The 21,870-nt window shown below is 45.6% G+C and overlaps 3 protein-coding genes across 14 annotated transcripts; 1 reads left to right on the top strand and 2 right to left on the bottom strand.

Moving 5' to 3' along the window:
* Positions 1–1,595: 1,595 nt before the first annotated feature.
* On the bottom strand, positions 1,596–4,362 carry LOC112902779. 11 transcript variants are annotated; one of them, XR_003230669.1, is made up of 9 exons: positions 3,931–4,338; positions 3,770–3,860; positions 3,655–3,684; positions 3,135–3,215; positions 2,945–2,951; positions 2,797–2,853; positions 2,591–2,702; positions 2,323–2,494; positions 1,736–2,224 (listed from the first exon to the last, which is right to left on the bottom strand). XR_003230669.1 is itself a non-coding variant. In XM_025971951.1 (8 exons), the coding sequence occupies exons 1-7, from the start codon at positions 4,264–4,266 to the stop codon at positions 2,491–2,493; spliced, it is 744 nt and encodes a 247-aa protein (XP_025827736.1). In that variant the 5' UTR covers positions 4,267–4,362; the 3' UTR covers positions 1,596–2,224; positions 2,323–2,490. The 11 variants fall into 11 exon arrangements, 3 of the variants coding, with proteins under 3 accessions (XP_025827736.1, XP_025827737.1, XP_025827735.1); XM_025971951.1 differs by lacking the exon at positions 2,945–2,951 and having other exon boundaries at positions 1,596–2,224; positions 2,797–2,890; positions 3,935–4,362; XR_003230667.1 differs by having other exon boundaries at positions 2,945–2,995; positions 3,135–3,684.
* A 4,360-nt stretch (positions 4,363–8,722) lies between these two features.
* LOC112902777 (ELMO domain-containing protein A) lies at positions 8,723–13,427 on the top strand. 2 transcript variants are annotated; one of them, XM_025971947.1, is made up of 9 exons: positions 8,723–9,133; positions 10,894–11,003; positions 11,550–11,618; positions 12,216–12,331; positions 12,418–12,472; positions 12,555–12,675; positions 12,763–12,810; positions 12,905–12,999; positions 13,079–13,427. In XM_025971947.1, exons 1-9 carry the CDS (start codon positions 8,989–8,991, stop codon positions 13,175–13,177), a joined length of 858 nt encoding a protein of 285 aa, XP_025827732.1. In that variant the 5' UTR covers positions 8,723–8,988; the 3' UTR covers positions 13,178–13,427. The 2 variants fall into 2 exon arrangements, with proteins under 2 accessions (XP_025827732.1, XP_025827733.1); XM_025971948.1 differs by lacking the exon at positions 8,723–9,133 and adding an exon at positions 10,454–10,706.
* On the bottom strand, positions 11,799–15,115 carry LOC112902776 (pentatricopeptide repeat-containing protein At4g21065-like). The gene has a single exon (XM_025971946.1). The coding sequence runs from the start codon at positions 15,057–15,059 to the stop codon at positions 13,605–13,607; it is 1,455 nt and encodes a 484-aa protein (XP_025827731.1). The 5' UTR covers positions 15,060–15,115; the 3' UTR covers positions 11,799–13,604.
* Between the last annotated feature and the right edge of the window lie 6,755 nt (positions 15,116–21,870).

The following is a 21,870-nucleotide window of genomic DNA, read 5'->3' as shown; positions in this document are numbered from 1 at the left end:
CCGGTAACCTCTCAACTGTACTCTGCCATGATAGGTAACTGTAAACAAAGTGTTGCAACTGATTCATGTCAATGTTGCCGGATGATTTTTCGTATTGGAAATAAAGTAGCCCATATGTATTGTTGAAGTATCTGGTACGGTAGATGGTTATTTACCATCCTGAGTCACATGTTACAATTATCTATTTTATTTTTTTGAAACAAACTTGGCTGCAGAGCCGGCCGCTATATTAAAGAGAAGAGCCAGACATCAAGCAGAACTTTTCCGTATAATTGTTTAATACTTGATTTGTATGATAATGATTCCCAAGTGTCCATTTTCTTCATAGATGATTTTGAAAGAGATAAATCATATAATACATAAAAAGTGGATCAAAAATAACACGTAGATGGAGATCATTCTTCACAAATAAATTTTAAAATTATCAATAAATTAATAAAGAATATAAAAAATTTACAATAATAATAACAATAAATAAATACGAATATATCGAAACGGATCGTATATAGATAGATATATATAGATACGAATATAGATATTTATTTTTACTTGAATTCAGTGATAGTATCAAATGTGCCAGATATTGATATCCATCCTATTCGCATATCATATATCCCATTTGAGTATTTGGATACGAATATGGTATAGATATTGAATACCCGAATATATATACGATATATTCTATTTAGTCTCCTGACCCCTTCAATCAGATGGACGGGTGAAGAATATCCATACTATTTTCATCCCTATACCTAGGTGATCATATATTAGACATCTATATTCATATTTGAGTGGATACCAATTCAGTTAATTCGGATAACGCTAAAATTGTTGCAAACATGTATTCTTTCGTTTTTAGATTACACACTACAATTTAAACACTCACACTCACCTCTATAATGCACACACGCAATACTACCCCTATGAGCATCTTTGAGGACTGAGCCGGCAAATCCTCAAAATTGACGAAGTCACCGTAAACACCTCGCTATCGATGGAACGTCCCCTATCATTGAAAGTACAATGCTATTAAATCTTAAAAAATTCACTAAAGTAGAACTCAGGACCTAAAATATTACTGAGGCTCGTATAACCACCTGACCTTTCCCTGTAAACGTGTATTCGGATGTAGAACATGGGACACAGTGTGGCTTGCAGGCTAAATGGGTTAGTGGGCATGGTGACGTGGAAAGCCAGCCTACACATGGACCGGTGACGGGTCTGAGATTCCTGATCTGACAGACATCAGACGCTAACAGTTCTCCGTGCCGGATGCTGTGCACACGTCACCTACGTTGGCTGGACCCCTTTTGGGTATCAAGGCGATGAGGCAGATTTATTTTTGGCACATCCGCATGGCTCGGTGGACGGCAGCAGCTCAAAAGTCAATTTTAAAAGTACTGGTTCATGTCCATTCGTTACTACGGGAGTAAAAAATTAAAGATAAAAAGATATAAATCTACCAACAAACAACAATATACTGTCGTTCCTGCTGTTACCAAAATAACGAAAATTGTTGCTAACAAAAATCTCTCGGTCGGCAAGTTAATATGTACCAAACTTCGTATATCATGACCTAATTTTATGAAAAGGCGTTAAGAAAATCCGTTCACTAAGTTTACTAGCTCATATCATCATATGTAAAGCTGAGAGGGAAGAAAGAAAACTCCCTAGTACAGCTGCGTACAAGATCAGTATGTCCCATCTTATCCTATCCAATCTTTATGTTCAGCCATGGAAAACGAAAAATGAACTCGCTACATCGCAGTCTTTAAATTACAGGTTCTGTCAGACACCGAAAAGGAAGAATAATTCATGACAGTTACATTGACTTCATGAGTATTCATTCGCTAGCACTGCCAGCGCAGGTGTAAGGCTGGCAATTCAAGAACAGAAGATGGTTGGTGTCACCAAATTACTTGGACAGATAATGCAATTCAAGAACAGAAGATGGTTGGTGTCACCAAATTACTTGGACAGATAACTGAACTATAAGTATTGAAAACCAGGGAAATGTTCTTGCTGAAGAGCAGGAATTCGTTGTTCAGCCAGGCCTTGTGGGCGTCGTTCTCTCATCAAGGAATAAGCTAGCTGCTTGATTAAGCATCATATTTGGATGCACAGCAGACTTTCGATTCTGGTTTGAAGCCACCTTCCATTTTACTCCCTCTTTCATAATGCTATTTTCTGTGTACATGACATTATGGCACCTTTGCATAGCACCCTGTCCATAAAAATGAAATCAGATGAATTCTATTGTTGCTTTAGTTCAAATGAGAACAGCTAAAACAGTAAGCAGAGTACACATTCTGTAAGCTTTACCCGAAGGTCATGGGTCAACATGCTTCTCCAGGAAAGCATTAGCCATGTTGCTGAAGCTGGTGTTAACAGCTCCAGCTGCAGCATACTCTCTTATAATCCTAACTACATCAGGTTTCAGGATCTCTTTCTTTGTCGCAGGGTTGCATAGATAATACCCAAGTGCATAAGTCACCTGTTATGTAACCATGGGAGGAAAATTGCAGGCATGAGCAAAGGGTACTGAATAGCACGAAATCATCAGAAATATACCCTGCCCAAAGAACAAAACCTCGTTTTGTTAGCTTCAGAAATACTCAGTGCTCCGCACCGTTGTTGATAAGTATTGTATATAACCAATGGGATTCCGCCGCACTGAACAATGACTAAAGCATTTGCAGGATCTGCATGTACATAGATGGAAGCACAAAGTGTGAGTGCTTCACTGAATTCACATCAAATAAGAAATCATAGAGTCGAAGGTATTGTGTTGCTCACCAACACATGAGTTACATATTCCACCAATACCGAACTCGATAAGCCTTTCATTTGTCTCTGTAATGCAGTCCAAGAATAACTCAAGAATATTCAGCTGAGGAAATAACAGTGTTACCGAACAGTAGAGCTAAGTCAAGATTGACTTTACAGAATATCTGCAACAAGTGTTTTGAAAGAGAAGTTTAGGAGCATCAAAAACCTGACGCATGAACACACAGTTAAAAGGGTCATACGTGAAATTTGACAAGTAGGAAACTGGCTACCATTCTCTTGTAACCATGAATCCTCCAATTGTGTCAGTAAACGATAATGGAGTACAAAGGTTTGCACGGCCTCACCTGTTCGAAGCAATCCTGTGTATGTATGCCTCCTGACAACATCTCTCTCTTGCTCGAAGCTATGAACCAAGCAATCTTCATCTAAATGGAACATAAATTCAGTATTAACCAAAATGGAGATTTTATTAGTCAGGAAAAACATTCACAGTAGTACTCTGCCTTTAAACAAAAAATAAGCAGCCATTTAGTCACCAAAGCCAACACTTTTCATATTCTTTTACAGATATTCAAATTTTTCAAAAGGCCTTTTTCCTTGCTTTTAACAGATTGAAGCACAGGCTATATCTGAAGCTCCTGTTGCTACAAGAATACAAGATGCATCCCGAATTACATTTCAATGGTTGAATGATGTGGTGTGGCACACTACCGCACAGACAAATCGAACAAAAGAATAAAACTTAGTAAAGGCAAATGCTCCCCTTGTACTTGTTGCCCTTGACGACCCAACATCACAACATATAGCACATCTGGATTAGCAATAAAGCAAAACTTTCAATGGTGTTTTTGTTTAGAATCATACTTTGCTTCCCCTGCTCATTTCTCTCTGGCCCTGAAACAATTAACACAAGTCTTAATCCTCTGCCCAAACAGAGTTTGCCAGAACAATGCTCTAATTCACGATATATTTGTCAAACCTGGCGAGGTGACGATCTCTTTGAGATTGACAGCGTTCTGCTGGTGCAGCTTCTTGAGGATTTTAATCTCCCGAATGGCCGTGATAGGGAACTGGCCCCGAATTTAAAAGAAATGAGAGCCGTGAACCAGTACGTATTTCAAAATGCAAGCAGAGGAATACCTACGCCCTCTCGCTCGTTGTCCATGCGGATCTTCTTGACTGCAACGATTTACTTCGTCTCCGTCTCCTTCGCCATGAATAACAAAAAAAGAAGGCACAGTGGGGGCGCCCAGCTGGGCCAATGCGCAGGCGGCGTGCTCGCGGGATTGGGGAAATCGGGCGAGTTTCGAGAGATGCGTACCCGTAGGTGCCCTCCTCGATCTGCAGTCGACGCTGCGGCACCGGGCGCGGCGGGAACGCCGACATCCACCGGGGCATCGTCCTGAGGCGGGCGCGGATCCGTGAGGCGGGGACGGCTCGGGCGGCGAGGACGGCGCACGGCAGGCGGGCATGCATGGCGGTCTGCCAGGGACCTCGACGGGGTCTCAACGACGGATCGCACCCCAAAAGGAAGGGCCTACCGGCAGCTCGCCGGTCGCGTTTAAATTACGTCGCGCCGCCGACCTCACCAACATGTCGTGGATCGCCCCACCGTGAAGATGTGATCGCGCTGCCGTCCTAATCGCACCTCCCTGCTGATCGCGCCGCCGTCCTCACGGCGCCGCCCTGCTGATCGCGCCGCCGTCCTCATCGCGCCGCCGTCCCCATCACGCCGCCGTCGTAATCGAGCCGCCGTGCTGATCGCGCCTCCCTGCTGATCGCCCCGCCGTGGTGATCACGGCTCCCTGCTGATCGCGCCGCCGAGGTGACCGTGCCGCCGTGCCGATCGTGCAGACTGCACGAGCACGTAGGGGGGTAACGCTCGGTGACGGTTTCGGGCCGACGTAGGAGCGAAAGAGATCGCACGACGCTCGATGCATTACGGGAGGAGGGATCAAATCGGACGGCGCGGCGTATTTTTTTGCGAGATGACGGTTTTGGAGGGTGGCCGTCGCACGAACGAAACTTTTTTCGCCACTCGAGTTTTCTTAGTTGTAGAGATGATCCATTACCATTCTATTGCATTACCTACGCCTCTTCTCTTTAGAATATTAGTAGAGCTTTTCCAATGCACAAAATCTAGATTTTAAGTGTCCGATATCTCAGTTGACACCGGAAATCATAGATATGAGGGTTAAAATTAAAGACAAACTACATGGAAGCAGACCAGTCTGACGGTGAGCAAGATGGTCTGCAAGGTGTCGTTAGCCATGGGCAGTTGGGAAAGGTTGGGGTGGGGGCATCAAATGGGGAAACGGGCACACTTATTGCGTTAGGATAATGGTGATCCGATGATGGGGAGCATCCGAGCATGTCGTCGCCATAGCAGGGAGAAAAACAGAGCAACAGAGGCCGAACTAGCTAGACGTCGACGAAGAAGAAACAATTGCAGTCATGCCTTCTGAAAAAAGTGAGAAACAGTTGCAGTCACCAGATATTATGGTCCAAGGGCAAAAACACATATTTAGTTTTTTTAGGGCAAAACACATATTGAGTTGTTGACTGATGTTTGCTCCAATTTCAGCTATCATCTAACGTTAGCTCACCTTTTTAATGAGAACGGTAGCACCAAATAAAAGCATGAGAAAACGTATTTAACAAAGTATTCTAGACTTATAGTAGACTAAAATATGTTTAGGCTAAACCCATGTAGCAAACAGGGTGCCACATGCAGTACCCAGCATGCATAATGGCGTGTCGCCGTTCCCATCAAATGCACTGCAGCAAGATAATTATGAGCTACACACACATCACCCTATAATAAGCAACCCCATTCTATGTTGGGGTGCTACTACCGAGCCAAGCAATTGTATGCACATTGTGCTAATTCTTTCATTCCAAATTATAGTTAACTTTATCTTTGTTCTACCCTACTAATTTCTTGTGTGTGGAGTGCCTTTTTAGTTAATTTTCTCTAAATTTAACTACGTTTATAGAAAATTATATCAACATCTCTGATACCAAATAAAATTACTGTGAAGATATATTTCATACGATGAATTCGATAAAATTAATTTAATATTATAGATGTCGGTATTTATTTTATAAATTTTGTAGTTAAAAAGTTCGACTTAGCCCATAGCTAAAGTGATCTGCAATTCAATTCAGAATGTGGAAGTAGTACATGGATTACCGGGGAAGTCTAGGCTGATGGTGCGGTGGTCAGGGGCGGAGGCAGCATTGATGCCTTGGTATTTTCAGGAATACCTAATTATTTTACCAAAAAAATAAGTATATGTCAAGTATATACTTTTATATGTATTATATTGGATCAAAATCTCCAATTTTTACCTTATAATTTAGCCTAATGCCGATATAGAGTACTACCCAGTACCCACTCCCGGGCTAGCCCGCTAGCCAAAGCTGACAGCCCAAGAGATAGATATGTTTCCTACTCGGCAGCACTCCCACCACTCTCCCAGACCGGCAACATCCAGCATTATTAAACTCTTAACAGGAGTAGCAAAGCGAGGTAGCATGCCAGCAGCAAGGCATAGACCACCAGCATCCTCTAGTTGAATCGAGCATTAGCCATCTGATTAGCTCTAGCACTAGCATCATTGGTGATGAAAGCTCACATCCCAAATTTTGATTTTCTTGCACAATAACTATTAATATTTAGTTTTAAGCGATCTATATTCTTTTAACATGAATTTTGGAGCTGTAAAATGAATAACAAATCAATAATTTAAAATTTTTGTGGAGCTAGGTGCATTCTATTTAGTTTGCTACTTATTGAAGTATAAAACTAATTGTTCTGGTGCAAATACTTTTATCAAAGAAGATTTAGATATGGACACATGAGGAATTATAAATAATTGTAATTTTTTTGCTACAGACATCTTTGATTTGAATGGTTTTATAGCATTACGAACTTTTAGCATTTTTCTATTAAATTTTTTTCTTTTAATATAAGAATACTCAACTTCTAAATCCTGGTCGCCGGCCGGGCAGAGGCATGGTCGCCAGCCGGGCAGAGGCATGCGCGGACCATTATTTTGTCTCGTTTCCGCGGCGCAGCTGGCGATCGGCGCAGCGACACGCGCTGCCCAGCGGACACAATAATGTTGTCCCTCTTCCTGTGCGCCGTCTCCTGCGGCAGGGGAAACACACGCCTTTCATGCCTCCAAACAATTTGGTTTCGCTCCTGCCACGTGCCTTCGCTACACGCCTATATACATTATTGGGGATGATTAAAAGTCTATCCGAAGGCATAATTAATGGTAACACATACATTACCTATTTTCTCAGCATATGAGAAAACACAAATGTTGCAAGATTAATCATCAAATATCCCTGTCACATAGTCACAAATGAAAGCCGTAGGTGATGATCCTCTCGTACCATTGAGCGTGTTTCGCGTATTATTGACTCACTAGCTCACAATGGGACAAATAAAAGGATATATATGCAACTAACTATAATTTTCGGATATGTCTTCTGGACTTCTTTGTACGGCTCCATCTGTCCATGGTTACCTAGAAGATACTACTAGATTTCAAGCAATCTCAACCATTGGATCACATCAAACCGTCTTCTTTACCTTTTTTTATAAGATCTTTACTCCCTTGATATGTACATAAATCACTAACACATGCTGGAGGATAAACCTAATCCTCTACCTTCTTCCCAGCCGCCAGCCCGCCATCATCACCTCCTCTCGCCGTCCGTCCGCACTCTCTTCATCTACTACCCTATATTATTTCCACTAAACAATTCCTCTGTGATACCCTCCTTTCTTGTGTCCAGATGCAATTCCCAGCAGATTATCCACCACCAAGATCACTTACTCTCATCATCGTCGTTGTTGTACTCAGTAGCAAAACCACAATCTCGCCGCTATCAACCTCGATAGCATGAGTGAATCTGAACCCTGAAAAAGGCAAACTTAATCTCTGATCCTTTGGGCACAGTTGGCTTCGCCACCTGCCCTAGCAAAGCAGAAGATGATGTAGTATATGGGAGAGTGAATTTTATGAAGATCCAAGGGTGAGGAAAGGTAACTATAATAGATTGCAATATTCTTGGGGATTACAGAATAACAAGACTGCATTTACAAAAAAAATATTCTTGTTGTATGCTTGTTTTTATTCCTTTTCTTTTAATTCCATCCCAATATACATATGCCAATATAGGAAATTCTAGTTTAATAATGAGCTAATTAATTACCACGACACATCAATTTAGGAAAGTAGTTCTACTGCTAAAACATGAAATTGCTAAAGGGGTGCCGGGGGGGGGGGGGTATGTAATATGTTCCAACACTTTGGTAACAACAGCAAATGGAAAAATATCAAGAACTCTTTTACTAAGTCAATCACTTGACCACTATTTTTTTGTGAAATTACATATGTCACTTCAATCAGTTCCATCCTTCCTTCAAGGTCATCAAGATTGATCTTGCATTGATTTGGGTAACTTAAAACTATTACCACCAAAACACAAAAACAAGTTTGATCTAAATAATACTAATCTGAAGCGAGGTCAATCAGAAAGAATCCCTTTTGATTGGACAGAAAAATGAACCGAAGTTCCTACACTGCTCCTTACATTGCCCAAAAAACATGGCCTGAACTTGAAATGGGAATACAATTCAATACACGCACATCCAAATTCTAGGATCCAAACCAGGGGACCTACATGGACCCTGGCCCCACTGTCAGACCTTAAACAGAAGTAATCCCAATCTTGTCTGAGTAAGTTAGAGAGAGATAGGGACACTGTCAGACACACAAGTAGAGAGAGAGAGGGGATCCCAATACAAACATACTAGACAATTAAACATTAAAGTTTTCTTTTAAAAAGTAATTTCTTGGTATTTAAATCGGTGCCCTTGTGCTACCGGGGCGTGGCGACAAGCCGCAACGCGACGTGCTCGTCCCCGGAACAGCGCCACCCAACCACGCACGCGACGACCGCCGCCGCCGCCGCACCAGCTCCGCGTCCGTCCGCCACCGCCCCCCTCTCTCTGCTTTCCCTCGGCATTATTCTGACGCGCTCCCACATCTACCCTCAGCGCCGCGGGGAAGAAGAACCCGCTCGGCCGTCCAGCGCGCGGCGCGAGGTGGGCAGGTGGCCGGCGCCCCGTGACACGCCAGCGTGCAGCAGCAGGGAGCCGTTGGTCGAGAGAGGAGGGGAATGGAGGCCGCGGCGGCGGCGCCCGCGCCCGCGCAGGCGGCGGAGAGGGACCCGGAGCACCACCACGGCTGTCTTGCCGTCAGGACGTCGCTGCCGCGGTGCGCCCTCGGCGCCGGCGGCGGCTCCTCGCTTGCTGGATCTTCCGGTGAGTCTCATGATGGATCCCCTTCCCGTCCTTCTCATACTTTTTTCATAATTGCAATGTCTGATCCCTGCAGTTGCAGTTTCTTCCTGCTGACCTGCTCTTCCGTTTGCGTAATTCATCTAGCAGTTTCCCTGCATTTATGTAAATTATTTTTACCACTGCTTATCTTGTTGTTCTTGAAGAAGCAGCGAATATTCTCTAGTCTGCTGTGGGCCTCGCTGTGCTGATGACTTCGCGATGATACTCCTCTGTTCTTGCAGAGTTCTTAACTTCTTTTCTTGCATTCTTTTCAGGAGTCCTTTTCCTTTCACGACTTTTGCTGCATTTGATGTGCTTTTTTCGGGTAATGTCATTTTGCGGCGCATTGATGTTAGCATCCAGATTAGTACTAGTAGCAGGACTCTGCGATTTTCCATGGAAAAAAGTCAGCACTGCATGTGCCTCTCAATCCTGAACTTGGTGTCGCTTTTGCCACCATTTAGCGGCGTAGGAGCGGCAGGATAAACCTAGAGGAACTAATCATGGTCCTTGTCCTTTCTTCCTTTCTTTCAGCGACCAAAGCATCAGAATGTTTGTAGCCACCCTTCTTCCGAATTTCTCTATTCTTTTAGATGGTTGGAAGTTTTTATTCTGCAGCTAGTTCCTACTCTGAGATTTGACAATTTGTGGATTCGACATGGAAGTTTAGGCAGTTATTTCTCCCGATTTGAGGAACGGCTGCTGGTCGTGGAAGTTCTTCAGTATGGCGATGTCTTGAGTCTTGGTTGTATTTTGCCTCATTGTTTTTATGGTAACAATTGGTATGCCTGCCCATCCTAGAATAAATTGGTGCCGTAAAAGAGCTCTTTTATTAGGTTTATATTTGAATTTCTAATACCGAACTTTCAAAGTTACCAACTGTTCGTATAATGCTTATGCAAATTGCAATGGTTAACCACTATTCCATCAACATTTACAATCATGTTCCTGGGAGTTCAGACTTGCCATCTTTATTCGTTGCCCTCCTCTCCCTTGCCCTGCTCATTTTGGTTATGAACGATGGGTACCTTTCTTCTTCAAAGACACATCATACATTAGACTAGGCCACATCAACAACTATCTGACAGCAAATTCTGGACCATTATCAACAGCAGGGCAAGCCAACAGTTGCTTTAGCTTCTGGGCATGGCTTTGTTGGGCTCACACGTCTCTTATCAGTGTGAGGCAGCCGATTTGGTAGGAAATGTGGGCGTTGAAGGATCCCTGACAGATTTGTTTGGCAATGAAAAGAGCGTTTGGTGAGAAACTCTAGGGGGCTATTTGTGTGTTTCTCAGATCAAGAACATTGTCATGTAACCTCATGTGAGGGTGGTATCAGTTTGGTAGCTAGGCTACAAAAATACTTGTTTTGTCTTCATCCTATCATGATAGATCCATTTGAGTATAATAACCATCATAAGCTAGTATTTAAGGTGGTCTATAACCACATTGTGAGTGCATGGTATGTGTAGTGTCAATAGCCTTTAGACGTCTGACCCTGAAGGTTTTGGCTCTGGGATGCTGGGGCAGCTTGCACTGTGGGCTAAAATTGCCAGTTCAGATATTCTCCTCCTGTCACAGATCACCTTTTTGTTTTATTTTTAATCAGTATATATTGAGAATGTCACGTTTGTAACATGTGTACAACTGGTTCTGCATTTGCTATTATGAAAAATATGCAATTACACTTATTCAGTTGGTGTTTACTGATCATGTGATGGAATGTGCTTTTTCTTGTGCAGACGAAGCGTCATGTGGATCACCAAGATGGATAGGGAGAGGCCTATCTTGCGTGTGCATCAAGCGAAAAGGGGCATATGAGAGAATATGCATGAACCTCACACCAGTGCAGGTAATGGTTATTGAGTTCTCAGAATTATGCAAATGATCTGATGTAGTGATGTTGGGTCATTTTAGAGTAGGACAGTTGGTTTGCGCAACTAAATTCATCAGTACTTAGGTCTACTTTTTTGGGTGAAGACGACAACAAATAATTGAAGTGGCCACTCGAAAGGAATTCCAAGATCGATCATAGGGATCAATTTCTAGTCGCGTTAGCGCTGCCTGGGTTGAGCCATTCCTAACAGAGCTTTTCTTTGAGACATTACTATCCCCTCTTCATGTGCATTGAGTATTTAGGTGGTCCTGTATAATTTCAATGTACCATTTAAACTCTGCAGGACAGACACAGCAACCTAGGTGGTCTAGCTCAAAACTTTATCTGAAATTTTCTCTTTTTGTATGCATCATGTATTTTTGGGAAGATCTTGTACTGCCATGTTTCTGCATCCATATCCCATACTGGGGCAGCTAGTCAATATGAAAAAGTTTAATAGGCAGTTTGCTTATTGAGGGTAAAACCACTTGTTATTCTATTTCAATTGCTGCTAATTTGCAGGAAGAAAGGCTTCAGAGATTAAAGCATCGCATGAAGGTTTACTTTGATCCATCTAGACGAGATCACCAGGTGAAGTTTGTGCCATAAGTATGGTAAATGATTGGTAAAACTGATTAGCTCTGCACTAAAATGTGTCAATCTAAGCCGGAAAAAACTGAACTGCATAAAACAACTGCTCCAAGCATTTACTTTTTTTTTCCTTTGGTGCTGGGAATTTTATACCTTATCAAATAACAAGACTAATAGACATCAAACAGAACAGGGCACAATAAGTTATCTCACTTACCCTGCTAATTATCAGTTAAGTGCAGATATATTGTGCTTTTCTGGACAACTGCTCTCCTTGATACTGGAGGGTTTTGATGCACAGATTGAAGACTTACGAGCAATGTTACTTCTAAGAACTGAACCCATTAGTAGGTTGAAATGCGATTAACTCTTCATTTTGATCATACTTCTAAGATAGTATGGCCACATAACATAAGAACTGATTTAGTTGCATAATTGAATCGTACTAAATCATGCATACCAAATAGTAATTAGCAAGTGCTGAACTGTTTACTGCTGCGGTACTGAGTTTGGCATCTTCATCTGTATAGTTATGTTTCTATTTGTTCTTCTCTCTGTCTACTGAATCCTGATGAGTAGTAATACTAACGGTTGCAGGAAGCCCTGAAAGCTCTTTGGCATGCGACATACCCTGATCAAGAACTTCAAGGTTTGATATCGGAACAGTGGAAGGACATGGGTTGGCAAGGAAGAGACCCATCAACTGACTTTAGGTACACTATTGATTGATCCAAACTAAATATTCTCTTGAGTACCTTTCAAAGTGTCAAGTTATGTGACACTGCAATACATGCTACAGAGGTGCAGGATTCATCTCTCTGGAGAACCTTCTATTCTTTGCCAAGACATTCTCTGTAAGCAGTATATAGCGATAGCTTTTCTTTATTTGAATGTGCTCCCTTGCTAGTGAGGAACCATCTAATTTTATTTCCGCAGGCCTCATTTCAGAGGCTGCTAAAGAAACAGTGCGGTAACAGAGCCACATGGGAGTACCCATTTGCAGTTGCTGGCGTAAACATTACATTCATGATCATGCAGATGCTTGATCTCCAGTCAAGTAAGAACTGACCCAGACTCTCCAATGCCATCTTGTTATGACTATAAAAATTTATTTTTTCTAACAAGAAGTTAATATTGACTGCAGCAAAGCCAAGAACATTTGTCCGAGCCATTTTTATTCAAATGCTTTCAGGTAGGACTGTTTTAGCAACTTTTTTGTGCTTTTGCTCTGACATCTGAAAGTACCTTCAGTATCCAACGAATTGCTCTTGACTTCCTTGTCCTAGAGGATGAGTGGGCATTTGATCTGCTCTACTGCGTCGCATTTGTTGTGATGGACAAGCAGTGGCTTGACAAGAACGCCTCTTACATGGACTTCAATGTAAATTCCTGCCTATTGACATCTCATCCTCAGTTGGAACCCAAATCTACTTGTCTCATGTTTGTGATGCCACTCGTAGGAGGTACTGAAGTCAACACGAACCCAGCTGGAGAGGGAGCTCATGCTGGACGATGTGATGCGGATCGAAGACATGCCATCATACAGCCTGCTTTGCTAGTGACCAAAATACCAAATGCGTAGGAGAACATAACTGAGTTTGTGGTTCAACTGTATAGCACCTCCCTTCCTCTGATTTCTAGGAAGAATTTTTTAGCAACTAAGTAGAGTGATTACGTACTGGTGTCATGCTAAATTGGACCTCTGTAAACAACTCATCGGTGTATTACCACGGAATTAGTATTGCCATCATCCGGTCTCGATGTTGGTGATATTCATATTGTCAAAAGTGCAGAATTTGGTCTTCGCAATGCTTCGTGCTGTTTTATACAATTGTCAGTTGTCCAATCTTGATCTTAAGATGCATTTGCTCCAATCCATCTTTTCCTCTCTCATAGCAGCTTTATCTTATCACAAACTTGCAGCAGATCTGTTCTTCACTTCGTGGACACAAAGCCACCAGCCAGTGCAATTAGACCAGCACCTTTTTATCTGGTGGTGGCGATCTCCAGTTGCTCTGGTGGTCCACCGACTGTGCTAGCCCCAGGGATCTTTGACAGCCGTTCTCCCTTCATCACCTTCCTCAGCTTATCCACGTCCTGCCACCTTCCAGCTTCTGCATACAAGTTTGACAGCACAACATACACGCCATGGTTGCTAGGATCCAGTTTCAGCATCTCCACCACCACCCGCTCGCCGATCTCGACGTCACCATGATTCTTGCAAGCTGTCAGAAGTGCTCCCCATATCATGGTGTCCGCTTTGCATTTCATTCCCCTTATCATCTCCTCTGCCTCTGATAGGAGCCCCGCCCCACCGAGGAGGTTGACCATGCACCCGTAGTGCTGGATGCCTGGAGCGATTCCAAAGTCTTTCATGGACCTGAACAGCCGGCGGGCCTCCTCCAGCAGCCCTGCGTGGCAGCACGCTGAGAGCGCCCCGACGAGTGTGATCGCATTCGGCAGCACACCCTCTTGCTGCATCCTCTCGAACACTTCCAGCGCGCGCTTGCCATGGCCGTGGTGCGCCAGCCCTGAGATCAGGGCGTTCCAAGTTGCTGGCGCGCGCCGTTCCGGCATCCTGTCGAACACCGCCACCGCCTCCTGGATGGCGCCATTCTTGGCATACATGTCAACGAGCGCCGTGCCGAGGATGGTCCCCTCTGCCATGCCCCGCGCCACCATGAGGTCGTGCACGCGGCGCCCCATCTGGAGCCCGCCCGACACGGACCGCGCGCACGCAAACAGCACAGATGACAGCGAAGCGCCGGTGGGCTCAAACCCCTCGCTGACCATCTCGTCGAATGCTGCCATGGCGCCCTCATGCCGCCCGTTCTGCGCGTAAGCAGAGACGACCGTGGTGTGCAGGTTCGCGTTCCGCTCGGGCACCTCGTCGAACACCCTGCGCGCGGCGCCGAGGCGGCCGGCCACGGAGTAGGCCCGGACGAGCCCGTTGGCGACGTAGGCGTCGAGGTGCACCCCGTGGCGAACGGCGAGCGCGTGGAGCTGCCCGGCGACGGGTAGCGGGTGCGGGAGGCGCGCGGCGGCCTTGAGGAGAAATGAGAAGGTGTGCCCGCCGGGCGCGGCGAGGGCGCCGGTGGCGCGGAGGCGCGCGAAGAAGGGGAACGCGGCGGCAGGGTCCGGGGAGGAGGCGAGTGCGCGGAGGGTGGTGTTGAGCATGAAGGAGTTGGTGGCGATTGGGACGGAGGAGAGGAGCGTGAGCGCGGCGGCGGCGGGGTCCGGGGCCAGCGCGTCGTAGGCGGTCAGGAGGCGAGACGCCGCGAAGGCGTTCTCGGCGAGGCGGCCGGAGACGAGCATGGCCGCGTGGACGCGGGCCAGCGCGCGCGTGGTGGTGCAGCGGTCGGCGAGGAGGGAGAGGTTCGGACGGCGGCTGACGCGGGCGCCGGCGGCGGCCGCGGAGAGCGGCGCCGATGGCATTTGCATCGGGTGACTTGGATCTATCGGTGGAGGGGAGGGGAATGTGGCCGAGTTGGGTCCATTTCCATCATTTCCTTTGTTACGATTACGATTCGCGACCAAGCGAAAATAATGGGGAATTATCTAAATTATCATCATAATAAACCAGATTTTTATTTCGAAAACAATAGTAGACCAGATTAGTATAATGTTTTTTTTGCGAGTAGTACGATGTAGATTGATAATACATACAGTAAGCGAAATGAGTATTGATATATGATCTGAGAAAACTAATAGAAAACAAATTATCATAGCTCTATTTCATCTATAGCTTCGTGTTCCTAATGAGACCATTAATTACAGAACACACGGACAGACGAAATGCTGAATCCGGTTTCAAAGCCACTCCAAAACCTTTCTTTTCTACTGCATCCGTCCGGCTAGAGTTGTTGTCAATCAAAACCTACCGGCGAGCAGTGACACGCAACACGAGGAGCCAGGAGGCTCCCGGAACTGCTGGTGGGCCCCGGTCCTTGGTCAACGGCTCGAGATCCGGCACACGCCCTGGTTTCTGAGTTGCTAGGCGTGCCACCTGACCTTGTACCTGATCAGGAAGGTGTTATGTATTAGTTTCCTGCATGTACAGACACGTATAAATATTAGTCCGAGCCGTGATCGGCTCATCGGACGTTTCCCGATATCGGATGTAAAGAGCCGATTGTGTTGAATACCGGATCGGATCTATAAATAAAGCAAATATGTCCGATGGTAACATAAATCTTGTTCTGTAATCATTAAGCTAATCCAATCTATGACGATTAAAGCTTTCACCACATAATCGGAACATCCTACACGTAACTGAGCCTAACAGATGCTGAAGGTAACAAAACAACAAGCTAAACAGAGGCCTAAAAACCAACTAAAAGCCGATCTCGGAACAATCTCCTTTCAAGCTGTTATAAAATACCCAGAATACTGCTGGAACATTCAATCCGTTTGAAGGCCTAATCACGTAGATATTAAACTAAACCATCGATTGACGAATATTAACCATAACAGATTAGATCTACTAAACAAGTATGAAGCAATGCACTGCCCTTATACCCGAGATCAAGTACATGGGTAACCGGATGTTTACAGGTAACAAGCAAAGCACAATTAACGCATGAAAGAGCCGATGCTACTCTATAAACGCTAAGATAACTGGTGCTACTCGCCATCAACAGCGCTTCAGAACGAGAAACACGAAAAGTAAATAAGTAAGAACGATGCTGCCCCAATCACGCAGGGTATGATCGGGGCCGCATGACGCTTACCCGAGAAACCCTAGAACAGGGGTGGCGATGCGCCGAGAGTTGTTGGTGAATGATTGATTCTCTTTATTGTTTACCCAATGTACATATTTATAGTCCGTGGACTTGCCTCTCCTAACCAATCCTAACCAAACACGACACAAATCTTAACTATCTCAATCTGAACTGTTTAAACATACATATCTATCTAGATACACGACCAACCTTGGCCCAAAACATCTGCAAAGAGTCCGATTCGCAAGCCCATTATAACTATCCTTCAAACCCATCTTGCTCCACGGCCCACCTTTCTGGCCCGCCCAAATTATGGCGATAACACATGGCCCCCTGGTTTCGGCAATAATTATTCTGAAACCATTTCCCTTTTAATCGCCTCGTCTCTTCAACTTCCGAAATCCGTACAGGCGTGCCTCTTCAACTTCCAGGGGATGTGATTGCTCTGCATCAGGCTCCTTGGAAACCGTTATGGTGCCGATTCACCTTCCACTTCGCCTTTATAAACCTACCCCCGGCAACTTTTCTTAATCGTCTTCTTTCTTTAGCCATTAGCAACCATATCCACCCCAATTTTTCCTTCTCTTGCAATGGCTTCTTCCTCTTCCTCTACCTCTTCCGCCATCTCCTTTGAATCTGGATCCTCCCAAGAGCCTACTCGGAATATGATCCGATAGCCGCCTACGAGATCCTTGCCCCCCTGCATTGGAATGCGGAGGAATGGGACTTCCAATCTTGGTCAGAGGATGACGAGTCCCTGACCGACGGCGAGGATCTCCTGCTACTCCTCAGTGACGAGCTGGAGGAAGATGACGAAGATGATGCATCTTGGGAAGAAGAGCTCTTCTCTTCGGAAGAAAAAGCCAATTCCTCCTCAACCGAGGAGGATTCAGTAACATGAGACTTCCTTCTTATCGGATCATCAGAAGATGTCGACAAGGACGATGAAGAAACCGAAGACGACGACAGCTTCACCAGCAGCAGCAGCGGAGATGATGACAGCGACGAGAATAGCAACGGCGACGATAGCGACGTCAGCGCAGCTCCGCCAATCAAGCGCCGCAAGACCTCCGGCGTCTACTGGTGGTAGACTGTAGCACCAAGCCGATAGATCGGCTCTAGGAGCAATCAGCTCCTCTTTTGTACTTACTCCCTTATTGTAAATAAGATCTTCTTTTTAACTGCGATTTCTCTAAAAGCTGATTTGTTAAAAGCTGATGACAACGCATCGGTCCCCTTCCTCAAAATATACCGATCCGGATTCGAACTGTTTCTTCAATTCATTTCATTTTCCGCCTGAATCCAGACCCTAGATCTGCGCCACCCTCAGAATACGCGCTCAATCTTGCGCCACCAACCCTAGATCTATTTCCTGAGTCTTCGACCTTCATCAAGGTTTTCGATGGCGGAGTCTTCGAACACTGACACGAATGTTTTTGGTCTAAAGGTAAAACTCCGACCTTTGTTAATTTAATGCAGTAATCACAAGATTCCTCATGCTATTAAATGACCCTTTTTTCGATCATTTTGGGCTTTCGTGGATTTCTTTAGGCTTCCGATATCCTCTTGCCGCATCCTTCTTCCCCCAATTCTTTCTGTCTTGGGCCTCGTTCTTACGAAAAGCCCGTAGATCTGATTTCTTGTGAGGCTAATCGAATCTCATTCGTGAGCCAAACATAGATCTAGACTCCTGGTCCGACAGCCTTCGTGCATGGCCAAACCCTCCCGAGGGCTGGGTAACTTGGTATAACAGGGTGGCGAACACTTATCATCCTACATGGGAATCCATAGGGATAGCCGATGCTTTGTCTCTATCTCTTTCCCTTCTTGAAAAGGATGAGAACCTTCTAAAGACCATCGGCTATTTTTGGTCCGATGCCTTAAACTGTTTTCTCTTTGGACATGGTCCGATGACTCCAACTCTTCTGTACATGATGATGATCACTGGTCTGGACATCGCATTATCCTGTCCTTCTGCTTATAGACTATCTGAAGTCCCTTTCAAACTGTCTTCCAAAGCAGAATGCACGAACTGGGGCGCATATCTGAATCAACACCAAAAAACCAAAGGCCCTGTGATGGAGAAATAACACACAGCTTTCTTGAACCTTTGGTTAGATCACTTCCTTTTCTGTGGACCCTCCCTTGCTCCAACCAAGAATTATCTTCCTCTGGCATACGAGTTGGCCAAAGGTCACACTGTTGGCCTTGGTAAATTATTCCTTGGAGAAATTTACAGATACCTTCATCTAATGTCCTTGAGCCTTCTTTCCCAGAAAAAACTTAGCACTGGTGGTCCCTGGTGGTTCATCCAGCTGTAGGCTCACCTTTACTTTCAAAATTTCATCTCAAACTTCCCCCCTCTGGCCAACAATTCTTTTTCGGACCAAAGTGGGAGGCAGATCCAATGCACCAGCTTTGGACAGGCCTTGTACAATCTCCCTGGCGGCAAGTTGAATCCTTCAGATGCCTCACAATGATTTAGGATTTTCTACAAGGGCCTGGACAACCCAATCTTCCTCCCCTATGCTGAGTCTGAAATCTTTGAGAGCCCAGCCACGTTCCGATTGGCTGACTTCGCCGATGATGTCGACACCCGGCGCCTGTACTCTATCATGATTCACCCTTGCCTCCTCCCAGTCGGCATGAGCACTTGCAACCGGATCATCAAATTGGGATACGAGTTTTACCAGCCGGTTGTAGCAGCCCGGCAATTTGGTCTTGGGCAAGTTCCTTCACACTTCCTCCTTCATCACTTGACATCAAACAGGGTAGATCTTCCTGACGCCGTCACCACCCAAAGATGCTACAGCCTGTTTTCAAACCTTTTTATCCCAATTCCTGTTGACCTCGCCTTCATTTCTTCGGCTGTCAGCTTCGAGGACTGGTGGTTGATGTGGAAGACTCATGTTTTCCGGAGAGCCTTGGGGCCGATGCTGCAGCAGATTCATGCTGAGTATGAAGTCCCTGAAGAAGACGTATTACCATCCGCCCATCATTTCTCCTTTTGACTTCGCTGAATCCTTTTTTCTGATTCCATTTACTCTTTTACAGCAGGAGGATGGCCCGGAGCCCAAGAGTAATGATGGATCTAACTTCCAATTCTCGCCTGGTTCTCTTTGGCAAAAACGGACCCCCCCTTCAAAAAGCATCATGCAGATCCAGCCCAGCACCGCAAAGCTGACCCCCAAGCGGAGAAGATCTTCTGACATTGTTGCCCCCTGGGCCCATGCTAAGATGAGGAAGGAGCTTGTCAGGAAAATCCAAAAAGCAGCTGGGCCATCTTCCACCAGTCAAGAAGCTCTGGTTGCTAGCCAGGTTTGGATCACCCCTTTCGTAATTAACCTTCTGCTCATGTACATTCTTCTTGATTACACTCCCCTTCCTTGTAGCCTGTCGTTGTGGACATTTCTAGTGGGGAGGAACCCGCATGCCAAAAAGACTCAGGATCCTGACCTAGAAGATGTGGAAGCACCTGTCAATGCTCTAATTACCCTTCAGGATCCTGACCCAAAAGCTCTGGAAGGCCCCACGGCGCTGATTGATGCTCCGGTCGCCCCTCAAGGTCTGCAGGAATCGGTTGTCACCTCATCGACTGCTAATCTTCCTTTGAAAGGGGCGCGCCTGCAAGAGCCGACCGCTGCTTCGTCAGCTGTCACTCCTCCTTCTGAGAGGGTGAACCCTCAAGAGCCGATCGTCGCCTCTCCGCTGTCAACGTTCCTCCTCCATAAGGGACGCATCCTCAGGAGCCGATCACTACTTCATCAGCTATCGCTACTCCCCCCCAGGACAGGTATGTTTTACCACTAGATCATTTTCATCCTTTTCTGTGCTGCTCTACTCACATGCCTCCCTTCAGGGCCTGAACCTCTCGGAATTGCTTGCGTTTGATCCTGCATCTGTTGGATCGGCCATATTAGAAGTCGATGATCCTCAACCGGATTCGACCAGAGTCGCCAGTCAGCTTCTCTGTGTGAAGGACCTTCTGTCAGCTCCAATCGATGCCCTGGTCCAGGACTCCAGTGCAGTAAGGCAAATCTCGAGGAGATCAACTCTCAGCTTCCCGTGGCTCTTCAAATCAAGCTCTGGCCGACCGAGCACCTCCCCTTCTTTCAGGCAAGAGTAGCAGAAGCTCATCATAGGATTGAGACCCGTCGCTCTCAAACCCCCTTGAAGGCCAACATTGCCGAGAGGTGCCAGTCGCTTAACGAGAAGAAAGATGTTCTGGACGCCAAGGCTAACACATCTGCGCACACTCAACGGCTTCTTCTTCTGGAGAAGGAATTAGAAGACCTCAAGGCTAGAGTCCGGGCCACCGAGCAGCGCATCCAAGAAGAAAAAGACCTTATTGCAAGCTCCAAACGGTAAGCAGAAGCCCTGACCGCTCAACTGAAGGTGGATCTTGCCGAACTGAGTACTTTGAGCAAGCAGGTGGTGCCAGGAGTGGATGAGGAAGATGAAGCAGTGATTGCTGAAGCTGATCATGTCCATCTTGAAGCCATTGCTGCCATCGATGAGTTCCTTCAATAGGCTCACTTTTTTTAGCAGATAAACTTGTATGTGTTCATTTTAAACTCTTAAAGTCGATGGTCATACATTGGCTGTTCGACGAACCCAATGTGTTTAGGCACTTTAAGACCCTGGAGTCGATGGTCGCACATCGGCTATTCTGTCAGCTTAGTGTGCTGGGTACGAAGTACTTTTCTTTTCCTTTTATATATGTGGGCCGACTGCACGCATCGTCCTTCTTTCCTTGCTCTTGACTTGGTACACGTCACCAGTTTCGTATGTACGGGCCATTGTGTTCTGCCGGTTTATACCCTTCCGTACGGCCTCAGCTCTCTCTTATTCAGGCTCACTGGTCATATCGGCTTGTAGCCTGATGCATAACATCGGCTTTACTGCTCACCATCCCACATGCTCGGGAAGTATATCTTGAGATGCTGACCGTTGACTGCCACCGGGAACTTGACGCCATCTAATTCTTCAAGCATATATGCATTCCCAGATAAGACTTGGTCAACCCTATAAGGCCCATGCCAATTTGGAGACCGCTTGCCATATGCTACATCTTTAGTCCCCAATGGTAGCACCGCTTCCCAAACCAGATCTCCAATTTGGAATTTCTTTGGCTTGACCTTCTTGTTGAGGTCATTTTGGAACTCTACACGCCTTGAGCTGGCCGTAATTTCCCACGGTAAAACAGCTTCCTGTCCATACACCAGGTGATAAGGAGAGGTTTTTGTTGCTCCATGGCAAGATATACGGTATGCCCACAAAGCCTCTGATAAGACCGACCTCGTACGAATGCCTAGGATACTCCTCAATCTTTCTCTTGATCAGCTTGATGAGGCTCTGATTGGATGCTTCAGCTTGTCCATTTGCTTGGGCATAATATGGAGATGACCTGATCAACTTGATGTCCATGTCGGCGGTAAATTTCTTGAATTCTTCTGAAATAAAGACCGAGCCTCCATCTGTTGTAATAGTTTGAGGGATCCCGAACCTATGAATGACATGTTCCTTGACAA

This window comes from Panicum hallii, chromosome 8 (genome assembly GCF_002211085.1).
Source record: "Panicum hallii strain FIL2 chromosome 8, PHallii_v3.1, whole genome shotgun sequence".
Classification (NCBI taxonomy): domain Eukaryota; kingdom Viridiplantae; phylum Streptophyta; class Magnoliopsida; order Poales; family Poaceae; genus Panicum; species Panicum hallii.
Note: the sequence above shows the minus strand (reverse complement) of the source record. Positions and strands in the feature narration are given on the sequence as shown.